This window comes from Mytilus edulis, chromosome 10, assembly GCF_963676685.1.
Source record: "Mytilus edulis chromosome 10, xbMytEdul2.2, whole genome shotgun sequence".
In the NCBI taxonomy this organism is placed as follows: domain Eukaryota; kingdom Metazoa; phylum Mollusca; class Bivalvia; order Mytilida; family Mytilidae; genus Mytilus; species Mytilus edulis.
Window position 1 is genome coordinate 63,538,440 of NC_092353.1, and position 18,799 is coordinate 63,557,238.

Sequence of the window (18,799 nt, forward strand, 5' to 3'; positions counted from 1 at the left end):
ATATATATATATATATATATACAACTCGTCTAAAAATCAACCCAACAATGTTAGATCTGTAAATTTGCTGTCGCAAATTTTTGGTTCTTCCCTCTTCGGGATTCGAACCCATGCTACTGTGATATTGTGACACCAAATCGCCTGCACTGCAGCCGTCCCGCTAGACCACACGGCCAGCGAAAGCTCTTTTTTTTTGAGAGCCCAGGTGGTCGTGTGGTCTAGCGGGACGGCTGCAGTGCAGGCGATTTGGTGTCACGATATCACAGTAGCATGGGTTCGAATCCCGGCGAGGGAAGAACCAAAAATTTGCGAAAGCAAATTTACAGATCTAACATTGTTGGGTTGATGTTTAGACGAGTTGTATATACATTATGTACACAGCCATGTATCACCATCATTGATGGCGATCCGATGGATACATCTGTTGTAGAGTTGTCACTGACTCAGACGTACTTATATATATATATATATATTAATATATTACATTAATTTGTAGGATCCTTTACTATAGATAATTTAGCTGATCTGTAACAATAACATCTTCATGCCTTATATATCATGTACTGTAGTACGCCGCTAGATTAAAACTGACGAGGAAAGGTAACACACGGCCAGCGAAAGCTCTTTTTTTGAGAGCCCAGGTGGTCGTGTGGTCTAGCGGGACGGCTGCAGTGCAGGCGATTTGGTGTCACGATATCACAGTAGCATGGGTTCGAATCCCGGCGAGGGAAGAACCAAAAATTTGCGAAAGCAAATTTACAGATCTAACATTGTTGGGTTGATGTTTAGACGAGTTGTATATACATTATGTACACAGCCATGTATCACCATCATTGATGGCGATCCGATGGATACATCTGTTGTAGAGTTGTCACTGACTCAGACGTACTTATATATATATATATAAAGATAGATATATTCATTAAATAAAATAATAAAATAAGTAAAAAGTTAACAGTTCCATTCTATCGATTTCATCCTTCCATCAGTTATCCTGAAGAGTCCCAATGGAAGGATGAAATCGATAGAATGGAACTGTTAACTTTTTACTTATTTTATTATTTTATTTAATGAATATATATATCTGCACATGTGAAAATTATTTTTTACGCCTATATAGATATATATATATAAAAAGTGCCTAGAAAATCAACCTAACGATGTTAGAGTAGATTTGATTCGTAAATTCCTCCCCGGCATACATATATAAACAAGTCTAAATTGAAAACTACGTTCAAACCTATGATTGCGTTGGATAAAAACCGCAATTTTTATATGTGTGCATGTAAAACAAATTTCGTTGTAGAAGGGTCTAAAGACAGCACAAACAACATTTTCTAAAAGACCAAAAAAGTGAAAAAGTATATTTAAACAAAACGCATTTGACTAACAGGTCGAACAACTGATGTTCTTAAACCCTGCTGACTGCCATTGGCGATTGCCAAATAAAATTGATCACAAGATTTAACAAAATGGATCTTAATATAAATTTAGTACTAAACAGAAAACCGAATAAACTTTTGGCTAAGATGTTATGCCACAAACACAAGGTGTCAATATTTTTGTGTACACCAGATCTAGATTTCGACAATATATGTCTCTTCGTTGATGTTAGGCATCGAAACTGTAATTGGAAGTATTCTATACCATTTATTCCGTTAGGAACTTATACTGTAATATTTCTTCCTGTGGAAATAATATTCCAGAATATTTTTTCCTTTTAGAAGTTATATTATGAAGGAACTTCTATTCCGTGACAGTAGAAGGGTCTAAAGACAGCACAAACAACATTTTCCAAAAGACCAAATAGTGAAAAAAGTATATTTAAACAAAACGCATTTGACTAACAGGTTTAAACAAAACGCATTTGACAAAAATATATATATATATGAGTTCTTGAAATATAATTTAATTGTTTTAAATCTAAATTTTAACTTATATATATATATCTGATTCTATATATATTATATAAGTACGTCTGAGTCAGTGACAACTCTACAACAGATGTATCCATCGGATCGCCATCAATGATGGTGATACATGGCTGTGTACATAATGTATATACAACTCGTCTAAACATCAACCCAACAATGTTAGATCTGTAAATTTGCTTTCGCAAATTTTTGGTTCTTCCCTCGCCGGGATTCGAACCCATGCTACTGTGATATCGTGACACCAAATCGCCTGCACTGCAGCCGTCCCGCTAGACCACACGACCACCTGGGCTCTCAAAAAAAGAGCTTTCGCTGGCCGTGTGTTACCTTTCCTGGTCAGTTTTAATCTAGCGGCGTACTACAGTACATGATATATAAGGCATGAAGATGTTATTGTTACAGATCAGCTAAATTATCTATAGTAAAGGATCCTACAAATTAATGTAATATATAAATATATATATATATATATAAGTTCGTCTGAGTCAGTGACAACTCTACAACAGATGTATCCATCGGATCGCCATCAATGATGGTGATACATGGCTGTGTACATAATGTATATACAACTCGTCTAAACATCAACCCAACAATGTTAGATCTGTAAATTTGCTTTCGCAAATTTTTGGTTCTTCCCTCGCCGGGATTCGAACCCATGCTACTGTGATATCGTGACACCAAATCGCCAGCCCAGGTGGTCGTGTGGTCTAGCGGGACGGCTGCAGTGCAGGCGATTTGGTGTCACGATATCACAGTAGCATGGGTTCGAATCCCGGCGAGGGAAGAACCAAAAATTTGCGAAAGCAAATTTACAGATCTAACATTGTTGGGTTGATGTTTAGACGAGCATTATCACACTAATGTCATACGTCACTATAGTGTTGCTGTGGGTAACGTTCAGTCCTGGTTACAATGTCACTGTTACAGCCATGAGATGACGTTCGAAAGGTATGTGAACACATCAATTTACTTTTATCCTGGAAGTTCTATTTAGACTCTACCAATGTCCATAAGTTCAATGGTGATTCTGGCTTTCTTATTCTTATTTTTGGCTTTTCACCATCTATGTAATTTACACCGACAGTTTTCACATATGAAATTAGTAAAATAAGTAGGATCGTTTGTAACGTCAACATCTAAAGATAATTTGATGTCTCTTGTGTACTTTAACTTGGTTCCCTTTTCCAGACAAACGACAATTGAATTCAGAATCCATATCTGGAATTTATAAAGATATAAAATTACCAGTTCATTGTTTATTATCAACCTAACTTGGTATTAACAACAAATAAAAATCATAATAAGTATTAAAAAAATGAAATTTGACAATAAAACACATAAGTTATAACTAATCATAAACAAAGGTCATGTCATACATATGTTGTTATAAACAAAGCATTGTTATCGGTTATAATAAGTCCTTTGCTATGGCTCTAGTTATGGACGTCTGGTATCATTAATTTTATTTTTCCATTTTAAATTTACAGTTTGACGCAAAGGACTGCAGCCTCGTCGTGAACTTTCAACTGAAAGTACTATATTACTCTTAAAAGATTCTGGCTTATAACTTTGTCTACATAAGACTCATCATTGGCGCTGGAATCAAAATAGCTGATAGGCCAAATCAAATGCAGAATTGAAGAGCACTCACTAAAATTCCGAATTTTGTACGAACTAATTAATTACTAGATATGAACAGTGAAAAACCATAAAAAGCTCAGTAACTTACAAAGTAAGTCTGTTTAACAGATATGCACTTCTTGTGATTTTTTTTTAGTCCAATCACTCAAAATCACACAATTGATTGTGACTTTTTGTCCTACCAAATTTGTGACTTTATGTCCTATGACTTTTTGTCCTCTGACTTTCTGTCCGTTTACCTATATTTATTAGAATAGTATATGGGTCGGTCAAGGCATACTAAAATGTGCATATGTTCAACAAACAAATAACATCCCAAAAAAATATGATATGTCAAAAGATTAAACTCTGGACCCTTTTATTGCATTGTTAACGATTGTTTGTAAAGATTAAATTTAGAGTTAAGAACTTCTTGTATTTGTAAATCAGAACAAACTGTGCCAAAACTTGAAATTGTTTTATTTTTCTGCATCAGATGCGCATTTCGACAATAAATGTCTCTTAATACGTGGTGCTCGATGCCAACATATCTGAAAATCCAAAGCGTATTAAAGATATGAAGAGCTATAAACAAAAAGGGAACGAAAAGTAATATCTAAAGCCGGGCAAGGAATCAGAGCTTTGCATGAGAGAGATAAATAAGTGTACATTCCCTAATTTTTAATAATTTTCAAAATTTAAGAGGCTCTCAAAACAATGGTTATCTGTTTGTTAAAAGTTGTAAATGAATGGGTGTTTTTATCATAGAATATCACATTTTTATTTTTTGGTAAATCTGCGGGTTTGTTGAAATTTTTGGTGATGAGGTAAGTATCTAAACAAATGATCAACAATACACGATGAACGAAATTAGAAATAATTTGGTGTTTAAAACGAAGTCACTAAATGCTTAATTTGGTCAGAGACAGATAATCACAACACTGAACTTTCCTGAACACCCTCGCAAAGTCACAATCACTGAACTTTCCTTAACACCTTCGCAAAGTCACAATCACTGAACTTTCCTAAACAACTTCGCAAAGTCACAATCACTGAACTTTCCTAAACACCTTCGCAAAGTCACAATCACTGAACTTTCCTTAACACCTTCGCAAAGTCACAATCACTGAACTTTCCTGAACACCTTCGCAAAGTCACAATCACTGAACTTTCCTAAACACCTTCGCAAAGTCACAATCACTGAACTTTCCTAAACACCTTCGCAAAGTCACAATCACTGAACTTTCCTAAACACCTTCGCAAAGTCACAATCACTGAACTTTCCTTAACACCTTCGCAAAGTCACAATCACTGAACTTTCCTAAACACCTTCGCAAAGTCACAATCACTGAACTTTCCTAAACACCTTCGCAAAGTCACAATCACTGAACTTTCCTAAACACCTTCGCAAAGTCACAATCACTGAACTCTCCTAAACACCTTCGCAAAGTCACAATCACTGAACTTTCCCAAACACCTTCGCAAAGTCACAATCGCTGAACTTTCCTAAACACCTTCGCAAAGTCACAATCGCTGAACTTTCCTAAACACCTTCGCAAAGTCACAATCACTGAACTTTCCTAGACACCTTCGCAAAGTCACAATCACTGAACTTTCCTATAAACACCTTCGCAAAGTCACAATCACTGAACTTTCCTAGACACCTTCGCAAAGTCACAATCACTGAACTTTCCTATAAACACCTTCGCAAAGTCACAATCACTGAACTTTCCTAAACACCTTCGCAAAGTCACAATCACTGAACTTTCCTTAACACCTTCGCAAAGTCACAATCACGGAAGTTTTCTGGGGTTTTGAATAGAGTAAATGAAGATGTTTTGGTTAAAAATTATACTTTCTGGTCAATTGATGAGACACGAAACATAATCTGTTATCAGATGATATATTTAAAATACAACAAAATGTAGACGGATTCGGGAAAAACCTGCTACTTCTAATTATCACTAATACGACGGAATAGACATGTTATGAACTAGTTCGAATGGAAGTATTGTACGAATATTCTAATTTCAATGCACTGACTACTTGAAAATTTGCTTCAACTAAGCCGACATTCAGATTTGGTCGCTATAATTATTTACTTCTATCATGGATGTATGTATTTATCCTGCAATTGGGTGTCCTACTATACAGATACAGCCCTACAGATATCGCTATGCTGTATCTGTATACAGATATCGCTATGCTGTATATATACAGATATCGCTTTAAAGCTCCGCCCACTGCCGGACTGAGTATTGTTTGAACCTGTGTGACCTCAGAATGTGTATTCCAGTTGCATTCCAATGACGATGACAATTGTCGATTTCAAAACTTGAATGTGTATGATTGTGTTAGGCAGCAACCATTTGATTTTCGTGGGGGGGGTCTATGTTTTTTTTTGGAAAAAAAGTTTGTTTCCAGTTTTTGGAGAAAAAAATAAATGTTTTTGATTCTGAGAAAAAAAAATTGTTTGTTTCACCCTCAGCTGCCACTATATGTAATGCTAAAATTGAAAGAAAAAAAATGTTTTCGACTTGTCGCGAAAAAAATAGATTGTTTTTCGCCACGGGCAAAAAAAAAGTTTGTCCAGAAAAAAAAACATAACCTGAAGTCTGAAGCGTAGACAACTCGTACACTTCTGTCTCAAATTTGACAATGTTTTGTTATTTGTTTTAACTGTTGAAATTAGTTGTTATGTTAAAATTGATAATTATTCACCTTGAGCGATGTATTATTGTTGACCATTCGAGATTCTTTTTGCGAACCCGTCTTCAGCGTAATGTGTGATTTTGATATTACTACGCGGGCCTCAAGGGATTACAAATCGAAAAAAAATGCTTAATATGTTAGTTTTTGTGTCTTTCAAAACACAAACAATATACATAATTAATTGCAGGATAAAGACAATAACTGTTTAGTGTCTTTAAATATCAGCTGTATTTGTACTCGGCTCGAAACAGGTGTAGTAGCTCGCTAAAAGCTCGCATACACCTTGTCTCCTAGCCTCGTACAAATACAGCTGATATTTAAAGACACTAAACAGTTATTGTCTATGTCATTTTACTTCTATGCTTTTATTGACTTCTACTTTTAAAATTCTGTTTAAATTCAATAAGCAAAATGAGACCGGCAACAGAGTACTCGCCACCAGATCGTCCCTGTCCTCGGTGGGGCGAACAAGATGACATAGAACACGGAAGGAATTACAGAACTACTGATGGATACTCTAAATTGTAAGTAAAATCATTTAATATTGCGCGTAGATATACTGATCAGGGTGGATTCCAGGAGTACAGTAATAAAAGAAAAAAATACTACAAGTTCTGATTGACACTCCATTCACATGAAATCTCTGATTAAACACTATATTAACATGAAAACTCGTATTAACACTACATTCACATGACATCTCTAATTAACATTACATTCACATGAAATCTCTGATTAACACTACATTCACATGAAATCTCTTATTAACACTACATTCACATAAAATATCTGATTAACACTACATTAACATGAAATTTTTATGTACACTTCATTCACATGAAATCTCTGATTAACAAGTTAAGTTGGATTTTTCCAGCACATTTTATATCTCGCTATAATTTATATAAGAGGACATTTGACTCAGAATGTCAAAATCCACCTATTTTGCAATTTTCATTGATTATCAGATGGCTTTGATTAAGTTAATTAATGTTACTGCCATGAAATGACGATTTTTGACCATTTATCGTTGACCATTTTCGTAGTACTATATCGCTTATTATTTATCTAAGATATGTAGAATATGTTAATGGTAATTTAAAACTGATCAGATATAGACTTACAAACAGGCCATTAAGGCTCAGTAAGGGGGTGGTGTCCTTTACGATTTGAACGATTTATTGATTTTTTTGAATTGCATCTAAAATTATAATAGATAGGTACAAACTGTACAATGCACAAATGATCAGCAATAGATCATCTACAAAAAAAAACCGGATTGCAATAAATGCACTAGTAAACATTATTTTCAAAAGCTAGGTATAGGCAACTCAGGCTCTTATGAACTTCTTGTTCAGTAGTCTACTCTCTTTCTACAAAGAATACACTGGCCTTTGAGTATGTCACCTAAAATTTAAGTTAATAAAATAAAATGTATCGTTATCTCCGACTTGAAAATCATGTATTGTGACTTGGATGGAGAATTCAATTTGTCTCACTGACACTCATGCCGCAGCTTCTTATTACTATTTAGACGAACGAATTATATATATTCATACATCTACATTTTGAAGTCTTGCTGCTTTTTTTACAGTCGCTCAAACTTTGCTGCTTGCCATGAACTTCCCGTAGAACATGAAGTGAAGAGTTTAAAAGGATTTGCGTAAGTATATATTATTGTGTCTGCCACATCTACTACTTATACTACTAGAAACATACACAAAAGGCAATTTAGAAAATAATATTAATATGAATAAAGCAAATAATATTAATATGGTTATAGTTATTGTTTAATTTTGTATACTTGGATTAATGTACAATTTAAAGTGTTAAATGTATATTAAGCTGAATGTGAACGAATCGTTCACATTCAGCTTTAATAATCAGACCCAGTGGATATCAAGTTAACTTGCAAGCGAATCCAGTTAGCTGTGTACCGTTCGTCGATAATTCTTTCCGTATGTTCGTTGCGTGTTTTAGTCATAGTTCTGTGTAGTTCGTTAGTAAAACATTGAAAAAAAAAATTGCTGTTTCTATCTACTACAATTATTTGAAATTTCAAATATTTAGATTGAAGATTAAATCACCTGAATTTCGTATTTGTTTGACGTGAACCAGAACTTACAGGAGCAAGATAAGCCCATTCATCGGGAGCGACTGATTGCAATACAGTTTCTTAGAAACCTATATTGTGATTTATGTGACTGACCTTTATTGTGATTTATGTGACTGATATATATTGTGATTTATGTGACTGACCTATATTGTGATTTATGTGACTGACCTATATTGTGATTTATGTGACTGACCTTTATTGTGATTTATGTGACTGATATATATTGTGATTTATGTGACTGACCTATATTGTGATTTATGTGACTGACCTATATTGTGATTTATGTGACTGACCTATATTGTGATTTATGTGACTGATATATATTGTGATTTATGCGACTGATATATATGATTTACAAGATCATGATGAAGCATTGTACTTAAAAAATACTATTGTTTTTCAGCTATCCAAAACCATTCGAAGTTGATATGAGGTAAGACTATTGTTATTTTGTTATTGATTTTTAAAAGTGCATGGAATGGGTGATTGGTGATCTATTATTACATTGCGTTTTTCCAAAAATACGACCTTATTGAGAACCCGTGTTGGCTAAGCAGCTATGTAACTGAATGCGTCAAAAACTAGATCTCATTATACATAAATGTCTCACCGAAAAGCTCACCAATAAACACAAGAATTTAAGGTCTATTTGTTTATTCTTTATCTATGTACATACACCATACTAGGCTCAATATCCATACACCATACTAGGCTCAATATCCATACACCATACTAGGCTCAATATCCATACACCATACTAGGCTCAATATCCATACACCATACTAGGCTCAACACCATACTAGGCTCAATATCCATACACCATACTAGGCTCAATATCCATACACCATACTAGGCTCAATATCCATACACCATACTAGGCTCAATATCCATACACCATACTAGGCTCAATATCCATAACTGTCTTGATTTTTACTTATCACAGTTTCTGTGCGGAAACTTAAGATCTACACAACTATCATTTACTTGGTAAAATGTTGTCAAATAAATTAAAATTTAGATTTTCTAAAGAAAAAAAATCTGATTAAAGGTGTATTTAAAAACAATGTTCCTTGCACTTTATATCGCCATAGCAACCACAACTTATACCTTTACTGCAGGTCATGCTGAATTGACATTGCAAGACACTGGGTACATTTCTGTCTAAACTAACAATACAATAATGCATTTGAGATAAATACAAACTAAATAAAAAAATCTATCCTATTTTTAGAAGTCGGATGAAGAATTTACCAGCACCAACAAGACGTGTAGAACGTGGTGAACATTTGGAGATGTTTCCCAAGAATGATCCGAGCAGACAGGATAGACTAGGTATTGTACAATCCTTGATTAGCACTAAAAACCCTAACATGGTACAGTAGTGTAACAGCACCGAAAAAACAACAACAAATTACAATCAGTTGGAAATGAAATCCAAAAACAAAATACATAAACACAAAAGCTACATAGAACTGATATACTCGCAGTTAGTCGATTACTGAATGCTAGTTCAAAGCCAATAACAGCTAATAAATAAAAAATGTTTCACAGATTAAATTATCAATCAGTACACTTCCAACGGATTTAAAAGTGAAGAGACGTAATAAACTATCAGTCATGACCGTGTACACTGCCTAAATATAGGTATATACATAATATAGGAAGTCCATTACTAGGCTGTTGGACTAACAGTTTTCAAAGGAGTAGGTCCGGTAAGGGCTGATTTTGACCTCAAATTTCAGGTTCATCTAACGACAGATTTTGGACATTTTTTAAACACTTTTAAGTGTCTATTTCAAATTGATTCAATTAGTTTGTGTGAAAGATTTACAGTACTGCAACCAGAGTTCACTTTTTAAAACTTTAATGGTCCGGAAGAACACACACCTAAATTATATATCGATGGAAAGAGGACAACGTGTACAATAAGAAAAGTTGGGTCGTAAAAATCCAGAGTGGTCACAATTTTGTGAAATTGAGGTCAAAGGTCAGACCTAAAAATATCAATATTTCAAACACAAGAACAAAAAGGAGAAATATTCTGATATTTATTCAATAGAATTCTACAAAAACGATTCAATCATAAGCATATGCTATAAACGATGTTAAAACGACAAATTTGACTAATTATATGAAGAGCTGCCATCACAAAATGGCGTTGATTTGGAACCTTCTGATTTTTTTCCATTTAAGACATAGCAAAAGAAGAAGTGGCCTTGACCTTTTCACATCCATAAACTTTCATATTGTGTATAGTGTTTCACTATTGTATATTACAGAATTATTTTCTAAAGTACAAAACACCAGTTTATCAAATTATTTCAATATTTTTTCTATCTTTGAAAAAAACTAAATTCAAGGCTGAAACAGTGTTTTTAATTTTGCATCTTAAAGGTTGTGTTTTTTGTGAAAATTAGTATCTAGTTATAGATAAATACAACTAAATACATATTGTGTATTTGCAAAGTCTGGACAGAGCAGTAATAACACAAAATATACTATAGTCACCCGAGGCGAATGCGAGGTTTAAAAATAAATTGAGTGTAAAACAAAGTCAGTTTGGTGCATGAACATTTTTTTAGTAGGATAATCCTGGTAAAAAAGTTAACTCATTGATTTTTTAAGGGAAGAATGAAAAATTATACAATGCAATGCCAATTTTCTAATGTTGTAATTCAAATTCAGTCATGATCCTTATATAACTTTTAAAAGCGACACACAATAGCTCAAGGATTCATAAAATATGGACATGAATCAATCTCTTAGTCATCATATGCGGATTCAGTACGCGTATTAGCATTACAAGACACTTCCCTTTTTTATAAGAACAAGTTCGGCGCAGGACAGAGTTTGTTCAAAGCAAACACAGTTTTTTTTAGTACAAATGCTATCTGGAGCGTAAATACCGTCATGATTTGGTCAAACTCGTCAGATATAGTCTTCCCTTTGCATAGGAAACACAAAAGAAATGCGAGTACAAAGTTTCGATCAATGTTCGTGACCCATATTCCCATATGCATATGCATGATGTATCTGCACTGCCAGTCCCAAATGTAAAGGGGCGAATGTTGCTACAGAAACGATTGATTTTGTAATTAGTAGCAATAAACAAAAAACTATGTTAATTGGACATGCTTTGATACTATATATGCCCTTGAATTTTTACTAGATAACATTTTTGTTCGCTTTGGGGATTCCGTATATCGTCAGTTTATCGGAATTCCAATGGAGACTTACTGTGCACCACTTATTGCGGACCTATTTTTGTATTGTTATGAGTTACAATTTATGACAAAAATAAGCAAAGACCCATCGAAACAACATCTGATAAACAAATTTAATAATACTTTTAGATATTTGGATGATATTTTGGCTCTCAATAATGACGACTTCAGTATGTATATTAATGAAATTTATCCTGTTGAACTTACTTTAAATAAAGCTAATACTAACAATGACCACTGTCCTTTTCTCGATCTTGATATCTATATCACTAATGGAAAGCTGAATACTAAAATTTATGATAAAAGGGATGATTTTTCATTTCCTATCGTTAATTATCCGTTTTTAGATGGTGACGTTCCCTTGTCACCATCTTACGGTGTTTATATATCTCAACTTGTACGATTCGCTCGTGTATGTAACAATGTTTTAGATTTTAACGAGAGAAATTTATGTATTACTGAAAAATTATTACACCAGGGTTTTCGATATCACAAACTAGTCAAAACATTTACGAAATTTTATCATCGGTATAAAGACATCATTCGTAAATATAGCTCAACATGCAGACTTCTAATACGTTCAGGTATTTCACATCCATTTTTTTATGGAAATATTCTTTATAAAGCACAAAGGTGTCAGTATTCACCTCAGAAACTTACAAAACCTTTGAATAGACTTATTAAGAAGGGATATAATTACGATACTGTTGTCAAGTCATTAAAGATTGCATATGTTGGCGTTAATATTGAGTCACTGATAAGGTCTTTGCATCGGAACTAACACATTTATTCTAAAAACAGTTGTTGGCATGACACGGGTTATGTTCTTCTCATATATGTTATGATGGTATGATACTAAACCCCTAACGGGAAGGATTGTGCCTGATGTTCATATGATGAAATCATAATCTTTCAGTCAGTTTAATTGAAGTCTGGAGCTGGCATGTCAGTTAACTGCTAGTAGTCTGTTGTTATTTATGTATTATTGTCATTTTGTTTATTTTCTTTGGTTACATCTTCTGACATCAGACTCGGACTTCTCTTGAACTGAATTTTAATGTGCGTATTGTTATGCGTTTACTTTTCTACATTGGTTAGAGGTATAGAGAGTGGGTTGAGATCTCACAAACATGTTTAACCCCGCCGCATTTTTGCGCCTGTCCCAAGTCAGGAGCCTCTGGCCTTTGTTAGTCTTGTATTATTTTAATTTTAGTTTCTTGTGTACAATTTGGAAATTAGTATGGCGTTCATTATCACTGTACTAGTATATATTTGTTTAGGGGACAGCTGAAGGACGCCTCCGGGTGCGGGAATTTCTCGCTACATTGAAGACCTGTTGGTGACCCTCTGCTGTTGTTTTTTATTTGGTCGGGTTGTTGTCTCTTAGACACATTCCCCATTTCCATTCTCAATTTTATTATACATTTACGAATTTTTGTTATCTTTAGGGACAATATACGGTTCAGAAGCGCCTTTGTGTTATTTTTCATCGATTTACTATCAAATGAACTTTTGAACCTAGGCTCTGTGTTGCTCTCAGTAGTCCTTGAAGGTGAAACATCAAATAAAATTCCTGTAACATCTGGGGTACCTCAAGGCACAGTGCTTGGTCCAATTTTATTTTTAATCTTCATTAATGATTTGGCAGAATATATTGAACACAGTACATTAAGATTGTTTGCAGATGACAGCATTATTTATAGGGAAATTAAAAAAACAGATGACACATTTAAATTACAGTCTGACTTAGAAGCGGCCGGCAGGTGGGAGCAGGACTGGCTCATGCATTTTCACCCTGATAAGTGCAACATTCTCAGTGTAACCCAAAAACGCAAACCTTTAGACTTTACCTATAAATTACACAATCACTCTTTAGAAAAAGTTGACTCTACAAAATATTTAGGCCTAACTCTTCAATCAAATTTAAAATGGGACAAACATATAGATAACATGACATCAAAAGCAAACCAGTCGCTTTGATTTATTCGTAGAAACCTAAAAATAGCATCACCGAAAGTTAAAGCTCATGCATATAAAGCTCTTGTCCGACCAAAATTAGAGTACTGCTCAACAATTTGGGACCCACATCAAAAACAACAAACTCTACAAATTGAAAAGGTTCAGAGAAGAGCAGCACGCTTCTCATGCAACCGCTTCCATAACACCAGCTCAGTTACTGAAATGATGACAGACCTAAATTGGTACCCACTCGAAATTAGGCGTTTACGATACAGACTTGTTTTCTTTTACAAAATTATTCATGAAATTGTTGCAGTTCCTACACATAATCTTTTGATCCCACTTGACAATAGAACCAGACATAGCAATCCACACTCATTTAGGCAAATACAAACATCTAAAGACAGTTATAAATATTCATTTTATCCACGAACAGTTATAAATTGGAATCATCTGCCACAACAAATAGTATCATGCAGTACAGTAGAGGGATTCAAGAGTATGATCTCAGAATCTGCTCTCATCCCCATATTCTATCCCTAACTATTCTGTTATCAAATGTATATAGTTTTATCACAATTTATTTTTTCAAATGTACATACGTTATGTTGATTTTTTGATTTTGTTATTTTTGATTTTTTGTTGCTAAATTAGTGTAAATTATAAATTTTATAGTCGACGCCCGGCGAATAATCTTCAATAATTGAAGGATCGCTAGAAACCTAAAGAAGAAGAAGAAGAAGACCGGACCGTGACCTATAATGGTTTACTTTTATAAATTGTGACTTGGATTGTGTGTTGTATCATTGGCACTCATGCATACCACATCTTCCTACACATTTGTATCTATTAACAAGCTATGCGGGTATCATTTCCATAGAAATACCAAAACGAGGACATAGCTCATAAGACCACTGGTGGCAGGATGAAGTAATTATTCTTCTTTTAATGTATCCTTGATATTTTCAGACACACCTTGGTGTAATTCTGAAAATCTTAATATAGACTTCAATTTTCCTGCAGCAGATATGGCATCCCCTAAATTGAGTTCAGAGCTAAACTCTATAATTCATATCCCTTGGCCCCACTGTGTCCGAATTGTAAGGTGTCACAATATCTAGTTAGTTCTGGAGTTTGGCAGTTTGGTAAGCATCAGAGACAATCTTGGGTAAAATTGATCGGTATGTATAGAGGATGTGCTACATGGGAAAGGCTTTTTCTTATGGAAAAACAAATCACATCACTAACAATCGTTATTAATGAACTGACAGCAAGTTCAAATTCTATTTTTTCAGTGACTGTTTTACTTAATTGCACAGGTGTTGACTTCAATAAGTACTTGGTTATGCATGGATAAATGATTACTCACATTAATAAGCACAACTTAAAAGACTGTTAACACGTTTAGAGGACTCAGTTTTGCGTAGTTTTCTGGTTTTTTTTAAAGGTTTTTCTTATACACAAAACCCCTGTTTTCATATCCAAACTACAAGGAAGAAACTGAGCGCGAGATCGTATAAAAGTGTCAGGTTGTGAGGTTACATGTCGATCAGTTTGATCACATATATGGATTTCTGTTGTTTCTAATTTAAAGTTCCCAAAGGGTGACTGGGGAAACGAAATATGGTCACTTGGTCTTCCCCCGACCGGCAGTAAAACGAAGTTGGGCGTCCGTTTGGCTGTGCGGGATGTATCAAGTTCGCAGTCACGTCCGGTCAGAATGGGGACGTTAAATCCGCTGCCTCGTGTAAAGGGAGTGTCACGTTCTTTGCACGTTAAAAACCTTTGCACCAACTCTTTAAGGGGTCCGTAGGTGGCATGTTGCAATGGAAAATTTCTGTCCCAATCTAATATCCCATCATTTTCCAGTGGCAGTCTAAATTTTCCCGATCATCATCCCGAATGGCCTCTATTATGACAAAACCTACCTATTGTTTTTCTTGTTAGCTTGTTCTCGTCCTGAACATGCATGTAATATTTGCCACTGGACTTTAAGCAACCAACAATCAATCAATCAATTTAATTTAAAGACGCACCAATTTTGCCTTCTGGTGCAAGTCTCATAACATCACTGATGATTCGCCCACGGAAAGCAGAATATCAAGAGAAGTTGGTTTTAGCATTACCTTGTCACACACCAAATCTCTGCGAAACTTCAATAGTACTTTTCCCCCGACCACTTGCATGCATATTAATTGCTCTGAGGTTAAACATTGACATACAATGTATTTTCACACAATGTCAACTAGTCATTATCCGGAAAAACCTCTTATCCGAAGGATTTGGTTAACTTTTATATAAAGTCAAAATTTTATTAACAAAAATATAACTTATTTACAGAAAATACACGAAAGAACTACTATATATATTCAAATCACTCAAAAATAAATTAACTTCTCCTACAAAATCTACATAATCACATCGAAACTATCAAATTGATTGTGAATGAAAAAATAAATGGCGGAGCTGATTGACGGATAGGAAATTTCCGTAATTAAAAAAGGTACAAATGATGTTTTTATTTTTGAGTTTTTGACAAAATTGTTTGGAATTTGCCCAACAAAATTTGCATGCAGTATCGCAATAATATGTTGTGTCTTCTCAAATGTCAAATTCTGTTTTTGAATCATATTTTTTCTCGTTTTCAAAGAAAAACGCGTTAAATTTCTATCTAAAAAACAGCCAACTTTAAGTTTGAAAGTTTTACTTGGAGATGGTATATTTATGTCTTCATCATTCCGATGATCCTTGATGATATGTGCATAGAAAATATTTACGAAAATAGCGGGAAATTTAACCAAAAAATATATTTTTGGATTTTAAGGTAACTACCCAAAACCGTAAATGGAGGGGTACCCCATTAAAGGGATAAAATACAAAAATGTGACCATAGAAACTTTTTACGACCCGACGGAAATTAGAATATAGATATTATTCTATCATTTAAAACAATTTGCAGCCGTGTGTTATTCCGGACCATTAAACTCGTTAACTAAGCGTCTTTTTCAATGTCAGTTGCAGTACTATTAAACTAATTAAGTCATTAAAAACGCACCGATTCAAGCTTAAATATGAAAAATCTATCAAATATGCAAAAAAACGTCACTTTTCAGTTGGTTTTTGGCAAAATTGAAAGTGGCTGCAATCGTGTTCATCCTTAACTTTTATATATATTATGTATTATCATCAAATACAACTTGTATTTCAATAGTATGAATGAACACGAATGCGGCCACTTTCATTTAAGACGGAAACCGTCTAAAATTTAACTAAAATGCTTAAATTGTGAAGATTTCAGTAATTTAGCATGACTTAATGATGCTAGTACCCGATATATGTGCATTGTTTTGTCGAAAATAGCCCATGTTTATGAAGCAAAAGCATTCTTCTTTCCAGTAATTTGCTAAAAGATTACATGTTCACAATTTTGTAAAACTGATATATTTTGGGGCCAAAAAGGGGTCTTACTTTGTATACAGCAACATATTTAGCAATACAATTCACCCTATTTGTTATGGTAGAGGGAGTAGACTACCAGTCTGACTTAAATGATACTACTAAGATGGAAAATTTAATGTGTTTAATTGATAATTTTTTCGATTTATTTGAATTTGACAGGTGAGCACAGGTTGTCAGAAGCAACAAGAAACTCGCTTGAAACAACAAGAGGTAAACTGTATGAAAAATCTCGGTACCAAATTCTCCTTCCTGGCAAATATCAAGCCAGTAAAGAAAACACAGAAATACAGTTATTCAACATTAACCGGACCCAGTGTTCTAAAACAACCCAACACGAGGATCCGACGAAAGATGACCATCTAGAAATTAATGATAATGAAGTCAGACATTCATGTTTTCGAGTTGATGACTTCAATCAGAATTTTCCTTTTGTATTGTCTTCTATATACAACTATAGACTACCATCTTCTCTTCACCAACCAGACGACCATTTGCAAGAAGATTATTTGCCGTTACTCAAATTGCAAGAGATAGCAGATAAAAAGGAAGTTCTGCATCCACAAAGAATATTTCATAGACCCACAGTTCCAGATAAAATTGGAGTATTTATGGACTCGGTGAAAACAGAAATGAATATATGTGAATACGACAAAACACACCAAGAGACAGTCAGCGAATCTGTTGTTCGGGAGATACCAGAACCTTGTGTTGGGGAGTGGGAAAACTCGTCAGTGTTATACAAACTAAAGCTGTCAGGCAAGGCTGGAACTCAACAAAGGTACCTTTATTCCTACATAAAATCATATGTAAACCACTTTAGGGGTATGGGGAATATCAGTCTTCCGATGATCATTACTTAAATCAATTGCCTTTGACCATTATATACCCGCAGCTGAATGTATGGGACGGACGAACAAACAGACAGGAGTAAACAGTATAGCTCCACTCAATCTGAGATGTTATATGAAAAATTTGATTGCATATGTATATGTTCAATAGTTAGTCTGTTGTTTTTTTTTATCTTGATCTTCTCGCTATACATCATTGTAACATAGACTTATATATATAGCAACCTAATCATATGCATATCGAACCCAAGAAAGACAATTAAAATCATAACATACTGACTGTTTGATATTTTTCAGATATCACAGCTCCCACGAGGAACCGCTACCAGATCTTAGAGACAACGGAAAATATTCAAAACGAGTCAATTTCTACGGATTCAATTCATCAGCATTTAGAGGTTGATCCATGCATTCATTTACAAACATACAATGCGTTGGATATTTGTGAAAACAGACAGTGATAACTATAACTAATAATTTAAGTTAACTTTCTTTTTACTATATCAAGAAAAGATTCAAACAGCGACAGTAACAAGAAAAAATATTTTTTCTGTAATTTTTGATTCGTCAATGAATAAATGTATTTGTTAAATATATTATATAAATTTGAAATATTATAAATTCATGGCTGGATTTTCAGTACTTGTGTGTGTTTCTACATGAATTGGGTTTGGTTATATATGGTCCTCTTTCTACTGCACTTATTGGTATCCTTTTATTACTTTGACCCTTTACTGGTCATGGTTCTTATGAATATTATTTTGTTTGAGGTTACTTGTCAGTCGTCATGGATTTCTGTCGTTTTTTTTTATGTTTTTTTGAAGGAAAACGTTCTTTTATATCTACCAACATGTTCGAAACTTCTGTCGAGAATATAAAGCGACCTTCTATTCCGCCGGTGTCGGTGTCAAAATTTTAGGTTCATTT

General features: G+C 34.2%; 1 protein-coding gene across 2 annotated transcripts; it reads left to right on the top strand.

Moving 5' to 3' along the window:
• The first annotated feature begins 2,753 nt into the window (after window positions 1-2,753).
• On the top strand, window positions 2,754-18,511 carry LOC139491674 (uncharacterized). Of its 2 annotated transcripts, none has more exons than XM_071279480.1 (7): window positions 2,754-2,882; window positions 6,674-6,790; window positions 7,861-7,929; window positions 8,786-8,815; window positions 9,614-9,714; window positions 17,184-17,802; window positions 18,170-18,511. In XM_071279480.1, exons 1-7 carry the CDS (start codon window positions 2,869-2,871, stop codon window positions 18,273-18,275), a joined length of 1,056 nt encoding a protein of 351 aa, XP_071135581.1. In that variant the 5' UTR covers window positions 2,754-2,868; the 3' UTR covers window positions 18,276-18,511. The 2 variants fall into 2 exon arrangements, with proteins under 2 accessions (XP_071135581.1, XP_071135582.1); XM_071279481.1 differs by lacking the exon at window positions 2,754-2,882 and adding an exon at window positions 3,493-3,666.
• The last annotated feature ends 288 nt before the right edge of the window (window positions 18,512-18,799 follow it).

Excerpts from the sequence above, each read along its gene's own strand:
- LOC139491674 (XM_071279480.1), top strand. Across the intron at positions 7,930-8,785 it reads AAGAGTTTAAAAGGATTTGC|CTATCCAAAACCATTCGAAG; the intron begins GTAAGTATATAT and ends ATTGTTTTTCAG. Across the intron at positions 8,816-9,613 it reads CCATTCGAAGTTGATATGAG|AAGTCGGATGAAGAATTTAC; the intron begins GTAAGACTATTG and ends TCCTATTTTTAG.